Raw genomic sequence first — 22,390 nt, 5'->3', positions numbered from 1 at the left:
AATCTATAAGTGTCAGAATTTGACAAAACACCACAGCTGGAGCAGTAATGATGGCTTTAAGAAATTATATAAGCCTTTTTATTACATGTTTTTAATGGGCTTACATAGAACAGTACAAATGCCAAAGTATTTATGTAGGGGATGGCAACAGCACTGGAACAATCAATGAGCTAGACCTTCCTGCATCTGCAAGCACTCAGGGAAAAGGGGTCTCCAAGTGGGGATGAGGTGCAAGCCAAAGTACTGAGGCTGACAGGGAGAAGAACAATAGCAAAGTGTTTCTGGTAGAAGATTCACAAACAAATTAAGACCCATAATTAAGGTACTATGCTTTTTTTCTATGGTCTGTCTTTCAATGTTTTTGATACACTGGCATGTCTGTACAATTTATGCATCATTAAAGGCAATAAGAAACAATAAAAGCTGGGGGTGGCTGGCAGCATCCTTGAGACCTGATGGGTGAAAAGCAGCTTTCCTAGGATAGGAGGCTTTCCAAAATATTCTGGACCAGTATCAGGCCAATTTAGTAATACAGACCCACCTTTAATAAAGGTTTCATCCACATTCTGGAAAGCATCTAATTTTTTTCGGGACACTAAATTCAATCTTTATCTGTAGCAAGAAGATTGTTTTTCTGAACTATTATCATGTGGTCAGCCAGTCCTTTCCTCCATCTGGTTGCATTTTGAAGTCTTAGATATAATCCTAACAAGGAGGAGAGAAATGGTCTGCCCTCAGCAGAAAAGATACCACAGCTCCCCTGCAGCTGAGCAGCCTGTCTAGGAGCAGACGGTGAGGATAAAACTCAGTGTTCTTCCCGCAGGCTCTTTTCCAAGCAGTTTGCCCTCAGTGTCATGTAGAGCAGCATCAGTGATGCAGAGACACCGGTATTGATCCGAAGTGGAATAACCTCCTCAGCAAGAGTTTGTATGTAGGTTAGGCGCTACCACAGGGCCATCCTTTTGGCATGTGCCTCCCTGCAGCGTGTCTGCCTCCATCCTCAGCTATGGATGTGGGAAGCAAAGCCAGTCGGATGTTTCAAGATGCGCTGGGAAGGACAGAGTGGGTTTGTGACAATGCAGGCGCCTCTCCCGGCGAGGAACGCTCAGCTGGGCTAATGCTTGTGGCTGTGCCCCAGCTCCTGGCTGGCTCACAGGCTCCTTCTTAGGAGGAGGTCCCTTCGCCAGAATGTATTGAATTTCCTCAGGAACAAAGTCGTTTCTCTGTACTCTATCAGGAGATAAAGTACATGTTTCTGAAAGCATAAAGGCTTTTTTGCAGGGCTTGGTTTCCACTAGCCTGTTGCTCTCCTGTCGGCAAGGCTGGAGGCAGAGCCAGCAGCTACAGAGGGAAGTTTGCTCTGCCATCTTCCCACGGTCCAGTCAGCACAGAGTGGGGAGGAGTGTCTGTAAAGGAACCTCCTAGCTGGAGCCCAGGGCACCAAGAGGAGGACACCCTAGCACTGGGACATACAGAGCAGCAGCTAGAAGAGGCAAATTTTCCCCTTAACTTCTCACTTCTCCCTCAGGCTTAATGCGAAGCAAAGAAGATGATCACTGATGTATAGTGGCAGGAACCTTTAGGAATCCAGAGCTTTTTACTCAATCTTTGTGCTGAAGTGCTCAGTCTTACACTGCAAAGACAAACAGCAACAAGATTGCTCTCAGCAACCCAGACAAGAACATTTTAGTGCATAATTATGGATGAGATGCAAAAGGACGAAAAAGAGGAAAAACATCTGTTCGCATAGAGTTTATTGCCGTTCACTTAAGAGGCCCATTAAATGTCAGAAAAAGCTATTTATCCTTCTGTTTGAGGCAATTATCCTGCTGCAAATCTCTGTGTCTATTCGTCCTGTGATTATTCCTGGAGTGCTGACACTCTGCAGATACACTCACCACACAGAAAAAAGATGCCCACTCAGGATTACTGAGGGATTTTCAGAAGCAGGGTAGCCAGTGCTTCTCAGGGTCTTTACCTCTGTAAAGAAGTGGGCTATTCCTCTGAGTCTTTCCCTGGAGTTCAGCTGCCTCAGCTCTTTTATTTCAAAGATATTCTTTGAGCTTTTTTATTGGAAGCCCACAAAAAAGTGGGATTGCTCTTCTTGTAGTCACAATAATATGGGCTGTGAGAAGCCCAAGTCCAGTTCTTTGAATGCTCAAAGGAGATCAGCTTTCTCACTAACCAAAAAATCATTTGACTCACCAGGTTGCAAGGTCTGTGCAGAGGAGAAGCTTCATCTCCTTGAAGCCAAACCATTCACTTGTTTGGCAAGGAGGAAAGCAAGTGTGAGTGTGTTGGTTCATCCCTCCCCACCTCTCCTCTGGCCTGCTCAGGCCTTTCCACAAGAGACTGGTGGTTGATTATACTGGGAACTCTTGGAAAGCTAAGGTGGGGGGCAGTACTGACCGTATCAGTCAGTACTGATACTGATAAGGAACTCCTGCTGCCTTACCAAGGTGGGAGATGACAGTGGGAATAATCAGTCATCCCCTGACAGCCTTGGAATGTTCCTTATCTGAAATGTAGCTCAAGTGGAACAGTACCATCCTTACTGGAATTTCAAAAATTCCAGTAATAACTAACCTAGATTGCAGCCAGGAAGAAAATACATCAATGGCTTAAGCCAACCATCTCACAGCCCTAAAAACCGTGGTCATAAGACAGACCCTTCGAGCTCTTCTGGGCTGCAGCGGGCTGCATCAGTATTTTCCTCTGTGTGGGATGCCTCTGAGAGTGCCCAAACTCTCAAGTTTGCAAAAATCAGAGAAGTGTCACCTGGCAACAGAACCTGAGTTTATAAGCTGCTACTTGAGCCTCAACATCTCACCTCACCCTCATTAAGAAATGCCAAAATGGCATTAGACATGAGTGTTTCACTGATTCTCAAGGGGAATGTTTTAATACATATACCTTTGTACTTATACATTACATATCCATGCCCCTGTGGCTCTACCTTTGTACATTTGCATACACATATCTGGGGGTGTATCTGGGTATCTTGGACACCCTATATATGCTATTATCTTGGATCCATAACTGTTATTACTGTTTGTCGTTGGTTAATCTAGCATTTAAGTGCTGCTAAATCCTTTAGACATAAACAATTGATGACGTGTGACTCTAAGATTGGATCCAGCCATGTGTGGGAACCTCTCTGAGAAGCAGTCTGGAAAGCAAGGGCGTTCACTGAATCTCAAGACCCATTAGAGAGTCTCCCTTAATCTTTCCTTCCTTACCCCTTTTTTACATCCCTGGCCTCCATATAAATCACTCTAAATTGATTCTAACTGGTTATCCTTTATATGTATTATCCATGCAGTATTAGAGTAAGCCTTGGCATCGAGCTTTGCCTCACTTTTGCAAATTTTTATCCCAATAATTTGTATTAAAGTTTGTTTCCACTAATATATTTGATGGTGATTCTTTAAGCAACCTAAACCATTCGTTTTTGTGACAAAGAAGCTCTCTCCATAGCTCTATTGTGTTCCCTCAGGGAAGGGTTGTTTTTCAGAACTTTGTTTTAGCCAAAATGCTGACTGAAAGCTCACACACAGGTGCTTGTGAAACACCGACAGCTGTCTCAGTCACTTAACTCTCTGATGACACAGAAAATAAACAAACCTCCCCTCCTGTTTGGCTCACAAATTGAAGGAAAGGCTAATGTAAGGCTTAGGTATCAGCTGGTTGACTGGGGCTTTGGAGAAGTTGAATCAGAAGGTGGGAGATGTGACAAAAGTTGGAGCACAGCACATGATGTACATGTTACATGCCTCTTACTGTGTGAGAAATTTGTTGTCCTTATGGTGGGTAATGGACATCAACAAGAACAGAGGAAAGTGATGTGGGGCAGTACTCCCCCAGTGCTGGCTGCTCTCAGTGGGGTAAGACAGTCTCAAAGGATGGAAGCAAAACACAGGAAAAATATTCCCTTGAAACTGCTTTTACTTTTGTAAATACCATTCGTATGAAGCTGTTCACTTTCAGAAAAGTTTCTTCCCCTTTCTTTTCTCCCTAGCACCTCCCTTTCTTAATAAGCCTGGGTTTTGACTCATGTCTGCTTCTCCTTCTCCAAAATATGTAAATTTACTTCTTCACTGAGAAAAATAGACATGAGGGGAAAATTCCCAGAAAGAAACCAGTCCATTTCAGATCTTGAAGCTGCAGTAATTTCTAATATCTGAGGACCCAGAATGGTGTCTGGGCTCACCAGAAGCCTGGTTAGGAGCCAGTGGAGACATAGACTAGGGTGCAGCCCCACAAGGACTCCCCCACAGGATGTCCAGCCCAGGGATAACTTGAGAGACTGGGGAACCCCAAAAGCCATAACACGAGGAACTGAGGACACTTGGCTATCCAAGACAGTAGTTTCCTCTCCAGCTTTTTGGTAGGGGAAAAACTCTGGGACACGCTGCTACAGCAGCAGCTTTATCTAGGATTATTATTATTACAATTATTTTAAATATTTTTTTTAACAACCACTTACGGTATGCTGCTACCTTCACATTTTATTGTATTTTTTTAAAGTGTTCTCCATAAATAACTGATTCACGATCCTTTTTTAGAGCTCTATTGAAGCACCCAAGTCCTCTAAATCTTGTAGGTATGCAGCCCGACAGGCACCCAGATTTCCACTGAATTAAGCATCACTCCATTTGCTCTATGAGATGGAGTGTGCGGGTTTTTTCAGCAACTGCTTGATCCAACATCTCCCTCTGGTGGAACGCAGCGAATAGAGCAGGAGTGACTAAAGCAGAGGACAATATAACAATAGTCACTTGATTGCTGTCAAAACAATGAAAATCTAGGTCTATGATGTTATCTCTAATTGCTACATTTCCTTCTAATGAATTTTCAATTTATCCCAAATAGCCCTTGACTGGAAGAGAATGGTAATGAATGGTGAATGCCAATTTCCCTGTAATTTCCAGAAATTTGTTTTAAACAGAGGCAAAACCTATATATCAATAAAATATGACTTTATGGCATTGTTTCTGTGAAGAAAATCAACCAAATTCGCTGTTGAAGAAAATTACTATTTTGTACTCAAGCTCTAAAATCCATCAGACACCCCATCTGCTCTCTCGAATCACAAGTATTGATAAAAATGTCTGAAAATATAATCGTTCTCTTTCCATACCACAATTACACCTTTGAAGTTCCATGTGAGTGTGACAGATTGGTTACCATCTGCCAGGGGTGCCTCTTCAATGTAGATCAGAAAGTGTGGATAAGAAGGAAATACTCGAGCACAGTTTGGGTAACTTATGTCCAGACACTCATGGGCTTAAGGAACAGCACAGGGATAAAATGCTTTGCTCAGGTGACAGCTAAGTCTTTCTTTCAGGACACCTTCAATCAGCACGGGGAGGTCTGGGAGGTTTAGTGAACCTTCCACTGTTAATCCTCTCCCACGTGCGAGTGTTTCTCTGACACTTGTTCTGTGATTCCAGATGAAAACTACAGAGCTGATGCAGCAGCACAGACAGATTTAAGATCAAAATGGAATTTTGAAAATTCCTCAGCTGCCGGCTCAGCTTCAGCTGAAGCTGGAAAGGTAACAGAGGCCACAGCTTTGCTTCAGCTCCTGTCACGAGTCTTGGGTGAGGAGCAGAAACTCAGGGACGGCTGATGAGATATTGCTAGGGACTGACACCTGGGCTAGGCAGCTGAAGCAAGGCAGGACTTATCTCAACAAGCTTAAACTGCCTGAAAGCAGCCGGTGTCAGTGAGCTGGCCTGAAGGCACTGAAATAGTGTGACTCTCTTTTGTGGGCATATGTACAGTTGGCACAGGGCAGCATCACTATGTATCTAGGATGTATTTTAGTTTATTTAAATTTTCCGTGCCTAGGGAAGTGTAATGGAAGGATGTTCAGTTATTCCCAAAATATTAGGGCACATTCTAGGAAAATTGAAAGCTTTTGGAACAGAAAAATGAAGTTTCTGAATAGAATGCTCAATCTTTGTGTGGTATGGCTTTAACCAGGGAGAAAACCTCTGTGAGAAGAAGTAAGATTTTAAAAAGAATTTCAAGCTAGAAGCTGAGAAAGTGATGAGGAAGAGAGGAGCAGAGAATCATGATGACAGTTGTTTAAAGGTGCCATTTTGACCACATGTCTGAAATATCAGACATATTCCAGAAGGAAGATAATTACTGGGTCATTGTAATAGCGTGATAAAAATTACATGGGAAAGAACTAAAATGGATTCCCTCCAAATTAGGAAAAGAACATGAACTCTGTCAAATTAAAAGCAGAAACAGAAAGGAAGACTAAAAATATATTTTGAGGAAACTTGCTGCTAGATAAAAAGCCTCCTCTGTCCTAGCAGGAGCAGGGAGCCTGATGGAGGGTTCTGCAGGTGACCAGGGTGTGCAGTCAGCAGATGATCAGGGTGGCAAAGGAGTTGTCCTAACACAACAGCTAAACAGATTGCTTGTGTCTGCATTCAGCACAGAAAAGCTTAGTGAAATTCCCATGGCAGAACCATTTGTTAAAGGGATAATGTAGGAAAGCTGCCTGAGATTGAAGGGTCATAGATGAGGCTTTAGAACAAACAAATGCAAGGGATAGTAACAAATTCATGAAAAGCAGATGTTACTCGCAGGTTTTTAAGGAATGCCAATGGAAATTGTTGTACTATAAGAGTCAGTGTATTAGCTTTTACTAAATACAGCCGAAGATAAAAGATGGCAAGTGATGCTGTTTCTTTTAAGTGCTGTGAGGGATCTAGAGAAATGCAAGCCATTAAATCTGACACCTGTGGCAGGCAAACAGCAAAAGCCATAGTAACAGAATAGTTGCAAGGAGAGACACAGACTCAGAGGGGAGAATTGGCAGAGCTTTGCAGTGAGAACCTATGAAGCTGTGCTCCACCATCCTCTGACAGCTTCAGAGGAAACTGTGAAGCTGCAGATGAGAGCAATCCACTCGCTATGATCTGCTCAGCTTCTGGAAAGCCTTTAACAACATCTGTCACCTAGGAACCATTAATGCAGGATTCCAAGTGAGGTCTCACAAGAGCAGAGCAGAAGGGCAGAATCACCTTCCTGGCCACATTGCTCTGGATGAAGCCAGGACAGAGTTTGCTTTCTGGGCTGTGAGTGCACAGTGCCAGGCCATGCTGAGCTTCTCCTCAACCAACACCCCCAGGTCCTTCTCCTCAGGGCTGCTCTCGATCCATTTTCCATCCAGCCTGTATTTGTGTTTGGGATTGCCCCAACCCAGGGGTGCAGGGCTTTGCTCTTGGCCTTGTTGAGTTTCATGAGGTGTACACAGTACCACCTCTCAAACCCATGAGGGCTCCTCTGGATGACATCTCTTCCCTCCCTTGGTGTCAGCAAACTTGCTGAGGGTGCACTCAGTCCCACTGTCTGTGTCACTGACAAAGATTTTAAACAGCACCAGCCCCAATACTGACCCGTGAGAAATGTCTTGGGACATAGCCCCTCCTTGTTGGTAAGAACAGGATCCAGCATAGCACCTTGCCTTGTTGGCTGCTCTGTCAGGGAGAAGGAACCTCCTGGATTGCTTATGCTTTACTGTGCTGTCTTCTCCAACAGGTATGTCCCTATGAGGATCAGGGTTTGTGAAAGTGAGGCAATTATGCATATTTGCATAACAATGCAAACCAAGATACTTCAAGATGGGAAAGAAGAGTCCGAGAGAGAGTATGGTGGAGTCTGTAAACTCAAATGGCTCAAATAAACTCAAACTACCTCTCATAACATGAGAAAGGGTGATCAGATGATGTTTTCAGGTTCAAGACAAAGATGAAGGCAACAAGCTCTGCTCCTGGACAGAGAAGTTTCTCCCTTTACAGAACCTGTTTTCACAGGATGTTGGGGAGTACAGAAGCACTATAAATGGTTTTAGAAGCAAGGTAACAACTATGTGAAAGATTAATCATCTGAAACACTAAGCTACCCTTCAGATGAGGAGGACCCTAGGCCAGAAGTGGCTGTTCCCCCTGCTGGCCATGAACAGAGCTAGGACACCAGATGGTTAAGCTTTGCAGCCAAACCTATTCTGACACTGTATCAACCAGACAATTTTAGAAGTAGATTAGAAGAAACCCCATCACCCTGCAGAGAAGTACACAAGCACAGCTTTACTTTCTTATGGGGCTATCATCACCCTTTTAGCATTAGTAGCATTTCTTGCTCCAGGATAAGTTACGCTGCCTGCCATTTTATAGCTTAAAATAAAGATTAAGGAAAAAAAAGCCCATTCTTATATTCTTTTTCCATGTATTTTTATGTTCTGTGTTAGCTGATGACAAAGCTGCAGTTTGACAAGCCCTATGCCAACACTGCTGCCAAAAGCAGCAGCCCTGCCCTCTCATAGCACTGGAAAGGACAAATGGGGGTGGGGGGAAACGGGACAAGGGGAGAGTGCAAAATTAGCTTTCAGAGCTGAGAAAAGGAGGATGAGGCCGCTGAAGGCAGGGCTGGCTTAGGCTGGTCCCAGGCGCTTATTGACCCATAATTTAATTTGGTGATGTTTCTTCTGACAGCTGTCCCTTGCAAATGATAACTGTCCTCATTCCCCCTGAGAACAGCAGGAGTTGGCAGCCATGGCTGAATGTGGCCTTTCTTGGCCCTGTCAGGCCATCCCAAATGAAAGAAAATCCCTTGCTTATGAAAGAAAACACTACAGAAGTCACCTTTGCTCCATTATTAGAACTTTATTCATCAGTTAATTTTAATCACTGGAATTATTGAAGGTTTTTGAATGGTTTTGTAATTCTATGGACAAAAGAAAAGTAGACAAAAATGGATGATAACACTCTCAAGTGAGCCATTAAAGATTTAATGAGGCATTTGATCACTAAGAGTCAGACCTGTACTTTGATGGTAAGATCCAGTTTTGGGGAGCGATTATCTTCAGACACATCATAGGGCTTGAATTGCTGAGGGGAGTGTAAAGCCCAACAGAGCCTCTGCCATGTAGTGAGAGGATCTGGGCTCTGGTGACTCAGCTTTCTTACAGCAGAGGAGCTTGCTTACAGACAAATTTTTCTTTAGAGTGTTTATCTAGTCTTAAATGGCTCTTCTAGGAAATTGATGCTAGTGTTAGAATCCTTGTTGGTTTGTCTCCCAATTATTCATATCAGCTGTTGCAAGGAAAGCAGACAGTGTTGTTGTGAAGTAGAAAAGGGATATTGCATTTCAAAGCCCACTCTGAAAAGTCTTCTTCAATAGAACAAAGGCCATACCGATGTTGCTGTGTAGAGGAGGAGAGGAGGGGCTGGGGGAAAATCATTGGTGTCTGAGAGCAAAATCTGAGGGCCTTGCAGGAAAAAAACAGATTTGCAAACTAGTGTAAGAATATATGCACAAAACTGCAGCTCATGTGGGGCAAGAAACTTTAAGTTCCCTGAGGTGCAATATGAGCAAATGCAGTGATGGGTATCACAGACCTGCTGTTAAAATTACACTTGCCTGGTCACTGTGTATGACAGTGACCTAACACTGCTTTCTGTACGAGCTGACCTGGAGCACTGTAATGCAGCACTGCATGGGGTTTTCTTTTCCTTGTAAATCATATAGACAATGATAAAATTTGTTAGCAAGGTGGCAGAAACAAGGGCAACTCTAGATTAGATTTGGTCCAAGAGGAGACAACTTATTTTTACTGAATCTGAGCCTACTGCATCTGACACCCTTTAGATGCAGATGCAGAAATGCTGAATTGATGTTATTTGTATTATACTGCAGCAATCTGATCACTGTTATGTGAAGAGTATTTATGTATATCTTGTCTTCTTCACACGAGCTAGGACAAATGCCCAGGGCAGATGGAGGAGATGATCAGCTGGACTAATACTTGGACCAACACATCATGCTTTTCCAAGGTGCTAGAAGATACTACTAAGTATCTGCACTGGAATAAACTGCTGACGTAGTTCCCTTCTATAGAGCAACAGACTAAAAGTCCAAGCTGCTACTGGGAGATGCAACACTAGCTGTAAATGGAAAAGGAACCTCTGGGATTCAAAGCTTGGCCCTTGATGAGGAGCCTTGCAGAGCAGAAATACACTCTCCCACCAGGTGAGCAGCCTCGTTGGCTGTGCCTCTGTGCACTGAAAAGCCACCTGCTCCATGCCCATAGTTGTGGACCACTGGGAGCTTAAGTCCTCCTTGGCTCAAAACCTCTCTCTGCACTCTCACACACAGCCTGGAAGGCCTCAGGCCCACCTTCACCTCAATATCCTGAGCTCCCTGCAGTGAGGGCTCAAGGGAGCAGCATCTGTCAAAGATGTCTCTAGTAGTGCCAGCGTCAGGGGAGAGACTCCAGCTCCCCTTTTCCCTGATTCCCCCCAGGGTCACCCTGTGTATCCCTGGGTAGATATAAGTTAAGCCATCTCCATCCCGGATGAATAATTTCACCCAAGGAGCGTGAACCTTGAGTACTTGTCCCTTGACAGGGAAGAGCTGCTTGTCTCCCGCCAGCTGCTGGGCTCCCATGCCTGCACAGTTGACAACAATGTCATATTCACCGTGCAGCTCCCACAAGTCTGCCACTTTCCTGGTGTACATCTGCGTGCCAGTTGCTTTCAACCTGCAAAAAGACTCCAGAAGTGAGGGAGAAAAGAAACCCCTGAACCCTTATGTAATTATTATGAACATTAAGTAAATGAGATAGATTGCCTTTGCCTTTACATACTGATTAAAACCAAACAATAGATTTGACAAAAAGCAAAGAAAATGCTATGGATATTCTGTTTGTGATTTGTCTGATTTGATCAAAGGTATTTAGCCCGGTCAGTCTGGAAAAAGTACAGCAAGTTGAGCAGTTTTAGAGAAGGGTCTGGCATCAGACCCTAGGCAAACAATTAGGTCCTCGTGGTCTTGATTAATTTCTGTAACAGTACCAAGCTTTAACAGCCCAAGTAAACTGAGAAACAACAGATTTATTTACCAACTCGCTCATGCTAGTGGCAGAGCTATTGTACTACACCCCTTTTAGTGTCTGTTATAAGCTGTTGTATTTATTCCCAACTCACCTCCTGAGCTATGTAGCCATCTAGTACCACGTGCCAAGCCCTAAGATCTGCACTAAGGCTGGGCAGATGTGGCATGGAACCCCCCAGGGTGCTCAAAACTTTCTGGAGCAGCAGCCAGGAGTCACCCAGAACAGCTCAGAGCACTATACATGCATGTATGCTCTTCAGTGAAAGGCACCTCTTCTTGAGATTCATTTTTGAGCTCAATTTCAAGCCAAATCCTCCCCTGAACTTGCCTGAATTTTGAAGCCCCTCCCAGTGGAAAATCACTGGTATGAGATGGAGTCACTGCATGCTGTCAGCTGGATCCTGTTGCTGGGGGTTTTGCTGGGGGTTTTAGCAGAAGCAAGGTCTGTGATCCACTAAGTGGAAAACCCCATCCTCTGCAACATTCTAGCAGCTGGCAAAGTCATCAACCCCACTGTAAAGGTAGTGGTTTCCCATAAAGCAGTGAGTGAGCCAAGAATCCAGGGCAGAGTTGATGCTCTGGGGCCTGATGTAGCAGGACACTGAAGCTGTCTGGGAAGAACAGGGAGGATGTCATGCAGCAGCTGTGGCTGGGCACCTTGCAGGGAGAGCTCCTAGGAGTTGTAACTGGGACTCTGTCACCATGCCATAAAAAATACACCAACGAAAAAACCTGCTGAGAACTCCTGAATTTGGGCAAGTAAGCAGGAAAAAATTCCTGAAATTTATTTTTGGCCAAGCAAGGTGGGCACAACAACAATTTTCCTTGTGGATTGCCAGGAGAATGGTCTATAAATACTGCTCAGGTCACTGGGGGTTTGAGAATTAGTTACATGTTTAATATTCTCTCATTTCTCATCACCAGGGAGAAGAGAAAAAAAAAGAGCTTGATCATCTCATTAGACAACATCCTTAGAGAAATAAAAAGACTACAGCAGGAATGAGGACGGAGCAGAAATCACATGGCAGATACTAAATGTGTTGTACAACTTAGCTGTTCTGCAGCAGAAATTTGCTTCGGTAAGGTAATGAAACATGACAGATCATGTGTACCAAGTAGATGGCACAGACCTCACATGGCACTGGTGCCACAGGAGAACTCCCAGTGCCTGGCTGCTACAACAAGAAATGCTTTTTCACATTTTGCAGTGTGATGAAAGGCATCCAAGTAACCAGCTGAGCTGGCAATTTGTACCTTGGTGTCAGTACACATCTTTTTACTTAACTCCAAATCAGCTTTCAGCCTGTCTCTTTCTCTCAAGCAGATACAGCCATTGCTCACTTTAGAGGTATTTATTTGGATTAAATACTTATCCCAGTATGTCCCAGGGTGTCAAAGCCCTGTTAGATCTGGATCCTATCTCTCTTATGGTTCTCTAAAATGGACGTATTGGGGGAAGCTTAAAAATTTGGAAATTGGCAGATTTTCTAACTTAGATGTCAATCCAAGCATGAACTCAGAAGCCACGACTCCTCAGAGTGGGTGCATCAGCCATTCACCCATCTTATGCAGGCAAACATTTTCAAAAAATTTGTTACAAGATTATGCTGTTTAACATTTTGGGGTTTTTTTCACCTAAATGATTAAGAAATTACTCCAATTGTTGAACAAATTTGAGTTCAGCTACTTCATAAGCGCAAAGTCTTCACAATAAGACACCTTCCTAGACATGCTTATTCTCTCAGGGGCTGGATGTGTCTTCAAAAACAAAGGGATATTATTTGGGAAGTTTGGCAAGTGTGGAGCTGCCAAATGTTTTCTCAGGACATGTCAGGTTTCTGTCAGGTGCCTTCAAGGTCTGTCTGGCTAAGTATGGCCCCTGTGGCTATGTTGGCCCTATGCCCAGATCACACTCCAAACCCCACTGTACAGACACACTGGGAGAAAGTGGACATTGCATAAATGGGGCCTTTCACACTTTAGAAAATTTGGGTATTTATTTCCTCTGCTTCTCCCCAAGCAAGAGCTTGTTGCATTTTCCGCAATGAGAAACTGCCTTTTCCCAGTTTTGTTCAAATTTAAGGCTCTCAAGGACACCCTGTCTTGCCTCCAGTCTCTCTGCCAGAGTTTCCCTCTGCATGCCCAGCCTGCAGCAAAACCTACCTTTTCTCCAGCCACAGCAAGTAGGGTGGGCAGTCACATTTCAGGGTTGTAAAGGCCTGACCAAATCGGTGCTGTGGGAACTTTTGGAGTTCTGCTTCAGACATTGGTCGAAATCCCAGCACAATGTCTGACCAGAAAGGTAACTCTTCCTTGGGAGGGCTTTTGAAGACCTGCCAACTAAAAAGACAGAGAAAAACCTGGAAAACTTAACTGCTATTGCTCTGCCATGTTATGTGTCCTGACAATCTTAGTACAAACCCAGGACCTCAGAAACCTCTTTCTCCACATCAGTGCAGCTCTGCAACGTTAACAGAAACATTGCTGCCTGCTCCTGCAATACCTGCCTGGGCAAACAAGCAGAGAGTCAGCACAGCTGAGCTTGAGGGTGGCACACCAGGGTAAATAAACTGTAGAGAGCTCGTCCAGTGATAGTGTATGTACAGAGTGTCCTCATACAGTGTTCCCAGCACAACTGAAGACACCTGGCTGGACCTGGTGGGGCCACTTGCACACCTGTTCACCATTCCTTCAGTATCCATAAAGCTACAGAGTGCTCAGTCTCAATTCTCCCAAGAGGCAAATTTCTGAGTACATAATAGGCAGCATAAAACACCCCCCAGTTGAATCCCTGTACCTAGTTGCTGAAGCTGGAGGATCTTGCAGACTCATTCCTATGGAGATGATCCCTGCTACAAACAACTAGTGGGTGACAGTCTGGAAAACACTGGTTATTAAAAGATTTTTGGTGCTGGTCAGACTTGAGAGGGTTTTCTGTGCACGCTTGTTCCTGAACTTTGCCTAAAAATACACCGTATGTGAGCAGCTACAATGCAGTGTCTTGGAAATATGGACATCAAAGCTATTATTTGAAGGAAATACCTCTGAATATCTGTCTGCCTGCTCCAGAACACAGCACAAATGTACCAAAGGCTGTCTCGGGGCTGTTCTTACCCAGAGACCAGGTGAATGCCAGCTTCTGATGCCTCGGCTGAGTTGCTGATGGCAAAAAGGTAAGTGAAGGTCTCTTTGAACCACTGCTTCTGCCTGTGGATCGGGGTGTCTGCATGTGAACAAAACCAAACATGCAGAGAGGAATAATGCAAAGAAGAGAAGCATACAAATGAGTGTCAAGGATTTGGGACAGACAGCAAACACAGGTCAAGACAATTTTCTTCCTGATCCTCTATGCACTGCTGCACACGTGGACACAGCTGCATGAGGTGCCATGGGCAGTGCTGCCCTGACTTAAACGAACCTGGGTAGGTGTGAGGGATGAGCATCCCAGCTGCCACATCACTCGTTGTGTTGGGGCTGAACTGGTCTGAAAGGACTGTCACAGAGCAGCTGGGACAAGTCTCTGTGATGCACAGTGCTGTGGACAGGCCAATGACTCCCGCGCCCACCACTGCAACCTTGGGTGAGGCCATCTCCAGGATGCAGAGCCAGAGGAGACAGGTTCCTACCTGCATTTGGAAACAACATATCACAGGTCACTAGCATCCGGGGCAAGTATCAGGCTATGAAATACCCACACGAGATGTAACATAATCCCTCCCCAACAACTAATTGAAGGTTAAATGCCACACTCAAACAGGACTGTGGTGAGGATTAAAAAAAATCAGCCTTTGATATGACAAAAAAGTTTTGAAAAGTCTTTTAGCAGCCACTACCTCATCCTCAGCACAACAGAGTGATCTGCACAAGGTTTCCTCAATAAAACCTGAGGGAGTGAGGCACCCATCAAGTTTTCTATTGTGTCAGGCACAAAAGGCACAGAGCTCTGGAGAAACTGTCTTTTAAAGCTTTTTAAGCAAAAAGATTACTTGAATATTAGGATCTCCAGCAGTGAGGGCTGTCACTGTCTGGGCAGAAGAAGCAAATCACACTGGAGGCCTCCAATCCATTCTTGGTCTTTGTACCTGCCTGCATGACCCACTACCTTGGGGTAGTGCACCCAAGATTCATGTGCATCCAAGGCTGCTGTGCTCTCTCAGCAGCACATGGTGGTCCCCGCATGCCAGCCAGTCTTGCTGCTCCAAGGGCCTGTATTTTTGCCTCTCTCTGCCTTACTTTATAACTTGCTTCATGTCCTGGAACAGCTCCACTCCACTCCTCATCTGCTGATTGCTACTCCAGGAAACTCAGTGTCTCTATTTTCTCCTGTCCTGGACAAGTTTTTGGAGCTGGCACTGGTCCTGGGAAGTGGCACAAGTTCTTGGTTCACAGTCACCTAGTTGCCCATCCCAGTCAGGTGCCAGCCCGTGTTCCTGGCCATGGCCAGCTCAGGTCTCACACTGGTGAAGGCACCAAGCAGAACTGAACCATGCAGCTCCGTGCACCCTGCAAACTCCCCAAAGTTAGGACTAAATAGGCCCAGAAGAGAGAGACTGGGCAACCTCAGAGGCGATAAATCCTTTAGCAGCTTTGAACCAGGTGAGTAGGGGTGCTCCTGCTGGGTCAGGCACCCTTTCAATAGGTAACTATAGGCCAAAATCTGACCAGGGATGTAGGGGGAAGATCCCTTATGCCTATGACTAATTTTTTCCTGGAATAGCTAAAATATTCACTCTGAGAGAGGATGCTGAGTGAGATAGACCTTCAGTTTTGTGCCCTGACGGTTCTGGTTTCTCCTATGAGGCTTGCTTATCAGTGACTGTAGAAATCCAGCCTCACTAATTGCTTTCTGAGAACTTTTACTGGAAACCAGTGCCTGCACTTACAATGACAGGCTGATTTACCATCTTCCTGTGGCTTTTGGCATCTTTGATGTAAATTTAGGCAAGACAGACCATGTGGAATTATGATAGGTCAGGTTTATTTATGAGATCCTTGCTCATAACTGTTCACACAGCTTCTCACTTACCCCTGAGGTTTTACTACTTAAAATTTGATGTCTGTGCTATGTAAGAAGGGAAAGAGCAGCAGGCACTGTTGCCTGTCATTGCATTCCTTCTGCATCACTGCTAAGGGTTGTTACAACTCGTCTTCTTCCTCTCAGGGCAATGCTTAAGTTTCTTTCTGTTAATTATCACATCTTTTTTCACAAGCTGACTACAGAAGTGCCTGCAAAGCAGAGAAAGTGGACACAATACAGGGGGGAGAAATGGACCCTGGACCAGAACTGCTGGCCTGCATGGCTGACACCTGGAAGCCCAGTCTGGAAAAATGCTGGGGGAATGGGAAAGGAAAAGTAAGGAAGAATATTAGCAACAAGAAACTGGGGGGCTGGGAATTACTTAGGAAAACTGGTTCTGAGAAAAATATCTAAACACATCTTTATGAACAAACCTTCTCACTCAGAACTGGCAGATGTGGAAACGGTGTGTGACTTCAGAGTGCCCAGGGAGCCTCCCAGCAGTCCATGGACAAGCACAGCCCTGCTTTGTCAGCTGTCCTGGAACATATGCAACGGGTACATTATCCACTTGCCTGAGATGTGCTTTCAGTTGTCCCTCACAACTCTCCTTCGCTGAAGCCCTTGGACCATGGTGTAGATTGAATTTCCTGACTGATCTCCCTGTCCCCAGGGAAGAAAGGGGAGCTGTGGCTTGGTGAGATTCAGGTTTCACAAGCCTACCCAGTTCAGATGGGATTTTTGCAGATGAGCCAGTATGATATCAACTGATCCCTATGCTGCAAAATCCAGTGAGGGCAGGAAGGGGCTGCTGACAGTGCTGGAGCCTGTGGGAGCAGCTCAGAAGGCCACGACAGGCACCTGTTCAATGCAACATTTTTTCCTGCACCTACTGCTGCAGTCCAGAACAACAAGCCTTCATGCCAAAAACTAACTGGGTGCAAAGCAGAGGCTACACACAGCTTGTATGAGCAAGCGCAGCTTGGGCTTTGCAGAGCCACTGACCCTGCTTTGAGTGCAAGGCCGCCTATGGCTCTGCACTGGCAGCACAGCCTGCATCTTACTGGGTGAGGGGCAGAGGAGGAGAAACTATTTTTAGTTGACGTGGCAGCCCAGCTGGCAGTGTCCCAGAAGGGGTGACACTTCTCATCCCCTCAGACAGGCCTGAGCATTTTGCACAAATCAGCATCTAAAAGGCAGATCAGTTGCAGGAGCTGTTGGGGAGGGAGGCAAATGGTGTCAGGTACTGTTTAGCCCTCTGTCCCTTCATAGTGTACGAAGAACAGGACATAAGCCAGAGAGAGTCGCCTGGAGCTGTAATTCCCCAACAGTGAGGACACCAGTTGCCTGATGTGGGTTTCATGTCCCTGCTTCTCTCAGGCCAGAATGAACTAGTTTTAAAAATACTGAGATATTTTGTGACGTGACTTCACCTCTCAACACCTGCAGCTGAGGAGACAACGTCAGCCTTGTGTGACACAAGGGGGTCTTTATTCTTTCTTGCCTCAAATAGCTGTATGCCACCACTAAGTGCCACTAACTTTCATCTCTAACATCATTCTGGCAGTGGGTAACATGACCAATATGGATAAACACATAGTTCCCCAGCATGCATACACAAACACACACACACACACAGAGGAACGTGTGCATCCACTGCCAGCTGCAGCTGCAGCCCCCGGTCACAGCAGGCTGGGCGCTCTCAGCTTGTGTTGCAACCCGGCTGGCCTACCAAAATAAGCATATTTACACACCCAAATAAACAGTGGAAAAAGCCCAGCTGAACTGTTGACCAGAAAAGTCAGAACAGGAAGTAACTACGGAAAGAACAAAACCTGTTTTATTTGAAAACCTTGGTTTATTGTTTGTTTTTTTCTAACTGACTTTCATCCTAAGTGCTGAAACACTTTTTTGTGAAGCCCGTGGTACTGGGGAGCAAAGGCTCAAGCCTCTGAGCTGCTGGAGGAGCTCCTCATCCACCAGGGCAGCTGTACCCACTGTCCCTGTCAGTGCATGCCATGGAACACTTTTTCCCTTCATCACTTTTGTTTTATCACTTCCCCAGTTTACAAGCACCCTTGGTGTTACTTCCCTTCACATGACCCCAGAGAGGGGTTTCTGTGGGCAAAGACTGATCCATTCTTGGGTGTTTGCTGCGGAGGAGCTCCTGATTTTGGCCTTTTGACTCTGGCCAGGTCCCCTTTCTGTTCTTTGGGCTGCCCTGTGAGATGTACATTTATGAAGCGCTGCCGGAGAAAGGCGAGGATTATCTTTCTTAACCAAACAAAGGTCTCTGGGGGCTCCTTGGGATCCCCTCAGCCTTCCTGCACACACAGCACCGCAGCCAGAAAGCAAAATTCACAGGCGACCACAGAAAGCCACTGTCAGGGGGAGGCCGGGGCTACCAGGAGGCCCCAGTTCCTCCTTCAGGTGGATTGTTTGCAAGCATGTGGCACATCTTCGAAGGGATGGTAGGTATATCCCTACATCAGCCACCTTGCCTTCACCAAGAGCACCTACACACCGAGCGATGCTCTGGCTGTCCTCCCAAACGGGAGAGGACAGCAATCCTCTCTGCGACCCTCGCTCCCCGCAGGGCCGGGCGGGACGAGGGGGAACAGGGAGCAGCTGCGATCCCAGGACTTCCCCCCCCAGCCAAACCATGCGGTTCACCCCTCCCGCCCCGGTGCGTGGGCTGAGCCCTCCCTGCCCCGGCCCCGGGAGATGGGATCTGCCCACGGGAATTCCCCACGGAGCCACTGCGGGCTCTTGCCCGGCCCTCGGCAGCCTAAGAGCTCCGGCATGCAACATTTACTTCTTCACCTAGAAGCACGGTCTGGGAACAACCCAAGCGGGGAGAGCAGGCGATACCTGTTGAGGAGGAGGCCCCCGGTCCCGCCTGGAAGAGCCAGCGTCCCGGGAAGCGGCCGGAGGGCCGTGCCGGGGCAGCGCGGGGGCCGCTGCCCCCTGTCCCGGAGCGCTCCCGGGGCCCGGCTCCGCGCCCCGCTGGATGAAGGAGCTGTTTGTGCCCAGGCCCGGGCTCGGGCCGCCTCCGGCGCTGGCAGCGCTCCCGGAGCGCCCGGCGGCCTCTGCCGGGGCCGGGCCCTCCGCTGCCTGCCAGAACTTTTCCCCCTGATATTCCCTCCCTGGGGGGCCCAGCGGGACCCGCTGTGCTGCAGGGAGGACATTGTCGTTTTCCCTCCCTCACAGGCGGTCATGTTCTGCGTGTTGCTGGAGCTGCCTGAGGATCGCCACAGCCCTTGAGCAATGGCGAGCGCGGCCAGGAGGGGAACTCCAGCCATCACAGGTCGCTGAGGAACGAGCGGGTTCCTGCCAGACCGCAAATCCCTAACGAGCGCCGCCAGGCAGGGCTGCTTTCAGCAGGAAAACACGGGTTTGTCAAAAACAAACCTCTCTGCAGGAGCTCGAGGATGAAGTTGCATGCCGTATACCCGGGTTTATTGCCTCCAGGGCATTAGCCGTTGGCAGGACATTTTGGCTAATATTTGACAGCCTGAGCATTCGTCCCTGACACTCCTAGCAGAACACTGTTTGCCGACCCCTCCCCTCCAGCCCTGTTGGACGGCACTTGAGACGGATCTTCCAAGCAGGTGCCTTTTCTCTGTAGCCATTTGAATTCAGAGCAGCAGCCATCCGAAGGGTATCTGTACGAGCAGCAACAGCGTGCACATACACGCCTCCCCATCTAGCTGTGCTCTTAAAGCCTGAAGCTAATGAACATTACACATCACTGATCTGTAAGATACATATTTTTTTAAAGGATTTTCCCTTCAACAATTACAGGAACCAGGCATAATTCTCCCGAATTATAGTATGGCTTGATTTTTCTGAGTGTTCTGAAATAGGGGATTAAGACAGGGAAGGCAGCAGAGGAACAGAGGTTTGCTTGCTTAGAAATTAAATTTTTGATGGGTTTGCTGTATTGTAAAATTAACACTATTCTAAGTCATTGCAGAGTATCTGCAATAGGTTTGAAGAGGATTCTTTCACATACGGAAATCTACAAATATAAACGGAGGTTGCTGTTCCAGCTAAGATAAAAACTGCCTGCCACTTCTCCTCCTGAGATTCTACTGCTTATTGCTTAGAACTTTGTAAAATTTGAATGATTTGGATCAAAATGTTCTGTGACAGATGTTTGTGCAAGTCTGAATGTTTCAAGAAATTCCCAGTGTGTTTTTAAATGAGAATAAGATGCAGGAAATTCAAGCTGGTTTGGGATACCAAGTCTAATAATAATGTCATTGAAAAGAATCTTCTATGGACTAAAGTATTTTGCAGAGGTGAACAAACACATGGTATTTGGTAAAGTGCAAGTCATGATTTGTGCATTTGGGAAGAGACTTCCAGCCTTCTGGCACAGAACAAACACAGCCCTGATTGTACTTGGAGCTCTTCCTGAACCATGACTGGCAGTGGCATCCCAGCACACCACCAACCCAGCTCGAGCAGTGCTTAGGAAGTGTTTCCTTTTACCTTAGCATTCCCTTTGCTTTGTGTGCTATCCTGAACAGGGCCATAACAACGGGCACCAGAAATGACCTCTCTGAACAGAGCAGTGCTGACCTATTTCAGATCTTATGAATGGCATGCACCATTTATCTGCCACTTCTTTATCCAGTTCAAGTCAAGCATCAGTCCATGGCAAGTTACTGTTTCAGCAAGGAGTTTCAACTCTGCCTCATTTTGCTGTTGTCCCCTGTTATTTATTTACTTCTGGGGGAATTATCTCTCTACAAGGAAGAAGCCAGCAGTGATGACATTCCTATTGAAAAGCTTTATGAAAATATTTACTGAGAGATAGCCCATTTATAACTGGTTGTTTCACTATGTTCCTGATTACCTCAGTCAAAACCACTTTTCAGTCTCATCACTGGTAGTGAGACTGTGGAGACAATCTTTACAAGCATCACCCCTTGATGCTGTTTTGTTCTTATTCCTGTGCAAGTCTGTTTATCTCCACATGGAAGATTATGAGGCAATGTTAATAACTAAATACCTATGAGCATTCCATAGCTGGATCCTACTTATCTGCAACAAATACCCAAGTAGTATCCATGGCTTGTATGCTAGCCTGGAATGCAGAGAAAGAAGAGGGGGCTTGTCACTAAATGGGATAGTCCCCATTACTTCTAATTATTCATAAATCTAGGTTAGTAATCTTTTTTAAATAGTTGTTTTGTCCAGAAACTGGAATCTGCAATTACTATTTATATACCAGTCATACTAAAAAGGATATTTCCACATTTGAAGTATATACTTCTTAGGCTTGATTTTTATCAGCTTGCTTGAGCTCAGTGCTCTTGAAATCAGTCTATCAGGCTTGATTCAAATTTCTCAGCTTTAGCAACAACTATTTGGACCACTCACTCCGGTTCAGAAATGAATGTAAATCTCCTGGCAAGGACATATTAAGCCTTCAGAACACAAATGATGAAGCAAAGATATGAGCATAACTTGATCAGAAAATGCAAGATTAATAAAATATGCATGGAAAGTTGAGTCATTTGCACTAATTAGAGATTTAAGGGAAGTGAAGAATAAATAGGTTCCCGAGAAACTCTAAAGGGACAAATAACAATAGAGCTATGAATTGCTGCAGTTCTTATTTTCCTTGCACTGTCAGCCACTCCAGTTCCTGCCCGAGGAAGCTATAGTTAGTCTTCACATGCACTGAACACCATGTGCTTACAAGTACATTGTTCTGTCATTCCTGTGGTCACCTACTCTCTTCTCTAGTAAATCATACCCATTCCTCAGTATCTGCAGCTATTTTTGTCACTGCTGAACATGTCTGAGGGACTACTGCTCCAGTCAGCTTATACAAACAAAGGCAAGAAAGAATCATATTTTTCCTGCAACTGAAATACAAAACATGTCACATTTTTAATGCATATTTTGTCATAGTCACCACCTAACACATTACCCAAGTCTTGGTTTACACCTGCAAAGACAAACAGGGAAAAGACACTCACATGATATTTGCTATCCCAAACTGTAGGATCTCCATGAAATGCCAAAACACCAGCCAGGCCTCTTTAAAGGAGTGTGAACCAAATGAAGAGTTGGTGATAGAAGTTCATTAAACTAGGTAAAGGTGTAAAGATTAAAAAATGTGCATCTGACTTGGTTCTTGCACATAATTGCAGATAATAAATACATATTTAAAAAAACCCATTAAAATATATTGTATTAAATCCACAAATTCTGGGTAAACAAACTCTTTCCTATGAGTATATACTTCCCCCATGTAACCAAAAGACACACTACATGTAGTACAGAATCTTGTACAAAATTATTAGGCTACCAGAAGTGCTTTAGTCTTTCTTCCTGTGAAAGGTAACTAATTGTCAGTATTGACTAGAATTTTCCGTAATAGAATTGTTCTATTTTCTATTTTCTATTTAGTCCTTGTGTTTAATTTCTCCTCTATTA

General features: G+C 45.4%; 1 protein-coding gene across 3 annotated transcripts; it reads right to left on the bottom strand.

The window, feature by feature from the left end:
- Positions 1-8,667: 8,667 nt before the first annotated feature.
- On the bottom strand, positions 8,668-18,917 carry DDO (D-aspartate oxidase). Of its 3 annotated transcripts, XM_088161910.1 has the most exons (6): positions 18,806-18,910; positions 16,369-16,474; positions 14,336-14,543; positions 14,032-14,140; positions 13,081-13,257; positions 8,668-10,564 (listed from the first exon to the last, which is right to left on the bottom strand). In XM_088161910.1, exons 3-6 carry the CDS (start codon positions 14,505-14,507, stop codon positions 9,997-9,999), a joined length of 1,026 nt encoding a protein of 341 aa, XP_088018036.1. In that variant the 5' UTR covers positions 14,508-14,543; positions 16,369-16,474; positions 18,806-18,910; the 3' UTR covers positions 8,668-9,996. The 3 variants fall into 3 exon arrangements, with proteins under 3 accessions (XP_088018036.1, XP_088018037.1, XP_014734766.2); XM_088161911.1 differs by lacking the exon at positions 13,081-13,257 and having other exon boundaries at positions 18,806-18,917; XM_014879280.2 differs by lacking the exon at positions 18,806-18,910 and having other exon boundaries at positions 16,369-16,493.
- Positions 18,918-22,390: the final 3,473 nt, after the last annotated feature.

This window comes from Sturnus vulgaris, chromosome 3 (assembly GCF_052056855.1).
Source record: "Sturnus vulgaris isolate bStuVul1 chromosome 3, bStuVul1.hap1, whole genome shotgun sequence".
Classification (NCBI taxonomy): domain Eukaryota; kingdom Metazoa; phylum Chordata; class Aves; order Passeriformes; family Sturnidae; genus Sturnus; species Sturnus vulgaris.
Note: the sequence above shows the minus strand (reverse complement) of the source record. Positions and strands in the feature narration are given on the sequence as shown.

Excerpts from the sequence above, each read along its gene's own strand:
- DDO (XM_088161910.1), bottom strand. The coding sequence starts at position 14,507 with ATGGCCTCACCCAAGGTTGCAGTGGTGGGCGCGGGAGTCATTGGCCTG. Across the intron at positions 14,141-14,335 it reads CATCCCTCACACCTACCCAG|ACACCCCGATCCACAGGCAG; the intron begins GTTCGTTTAAGT and ends GTTCACATGCAG. Across the intron at positions 10,565-13,080 it reads TTGCTGTGGCTGGAGAAAAG|GTTGAAAGCAACTGGCACGC; the intron begins GTAGGTTTTGCT and ends GTCTTTTTGCAG.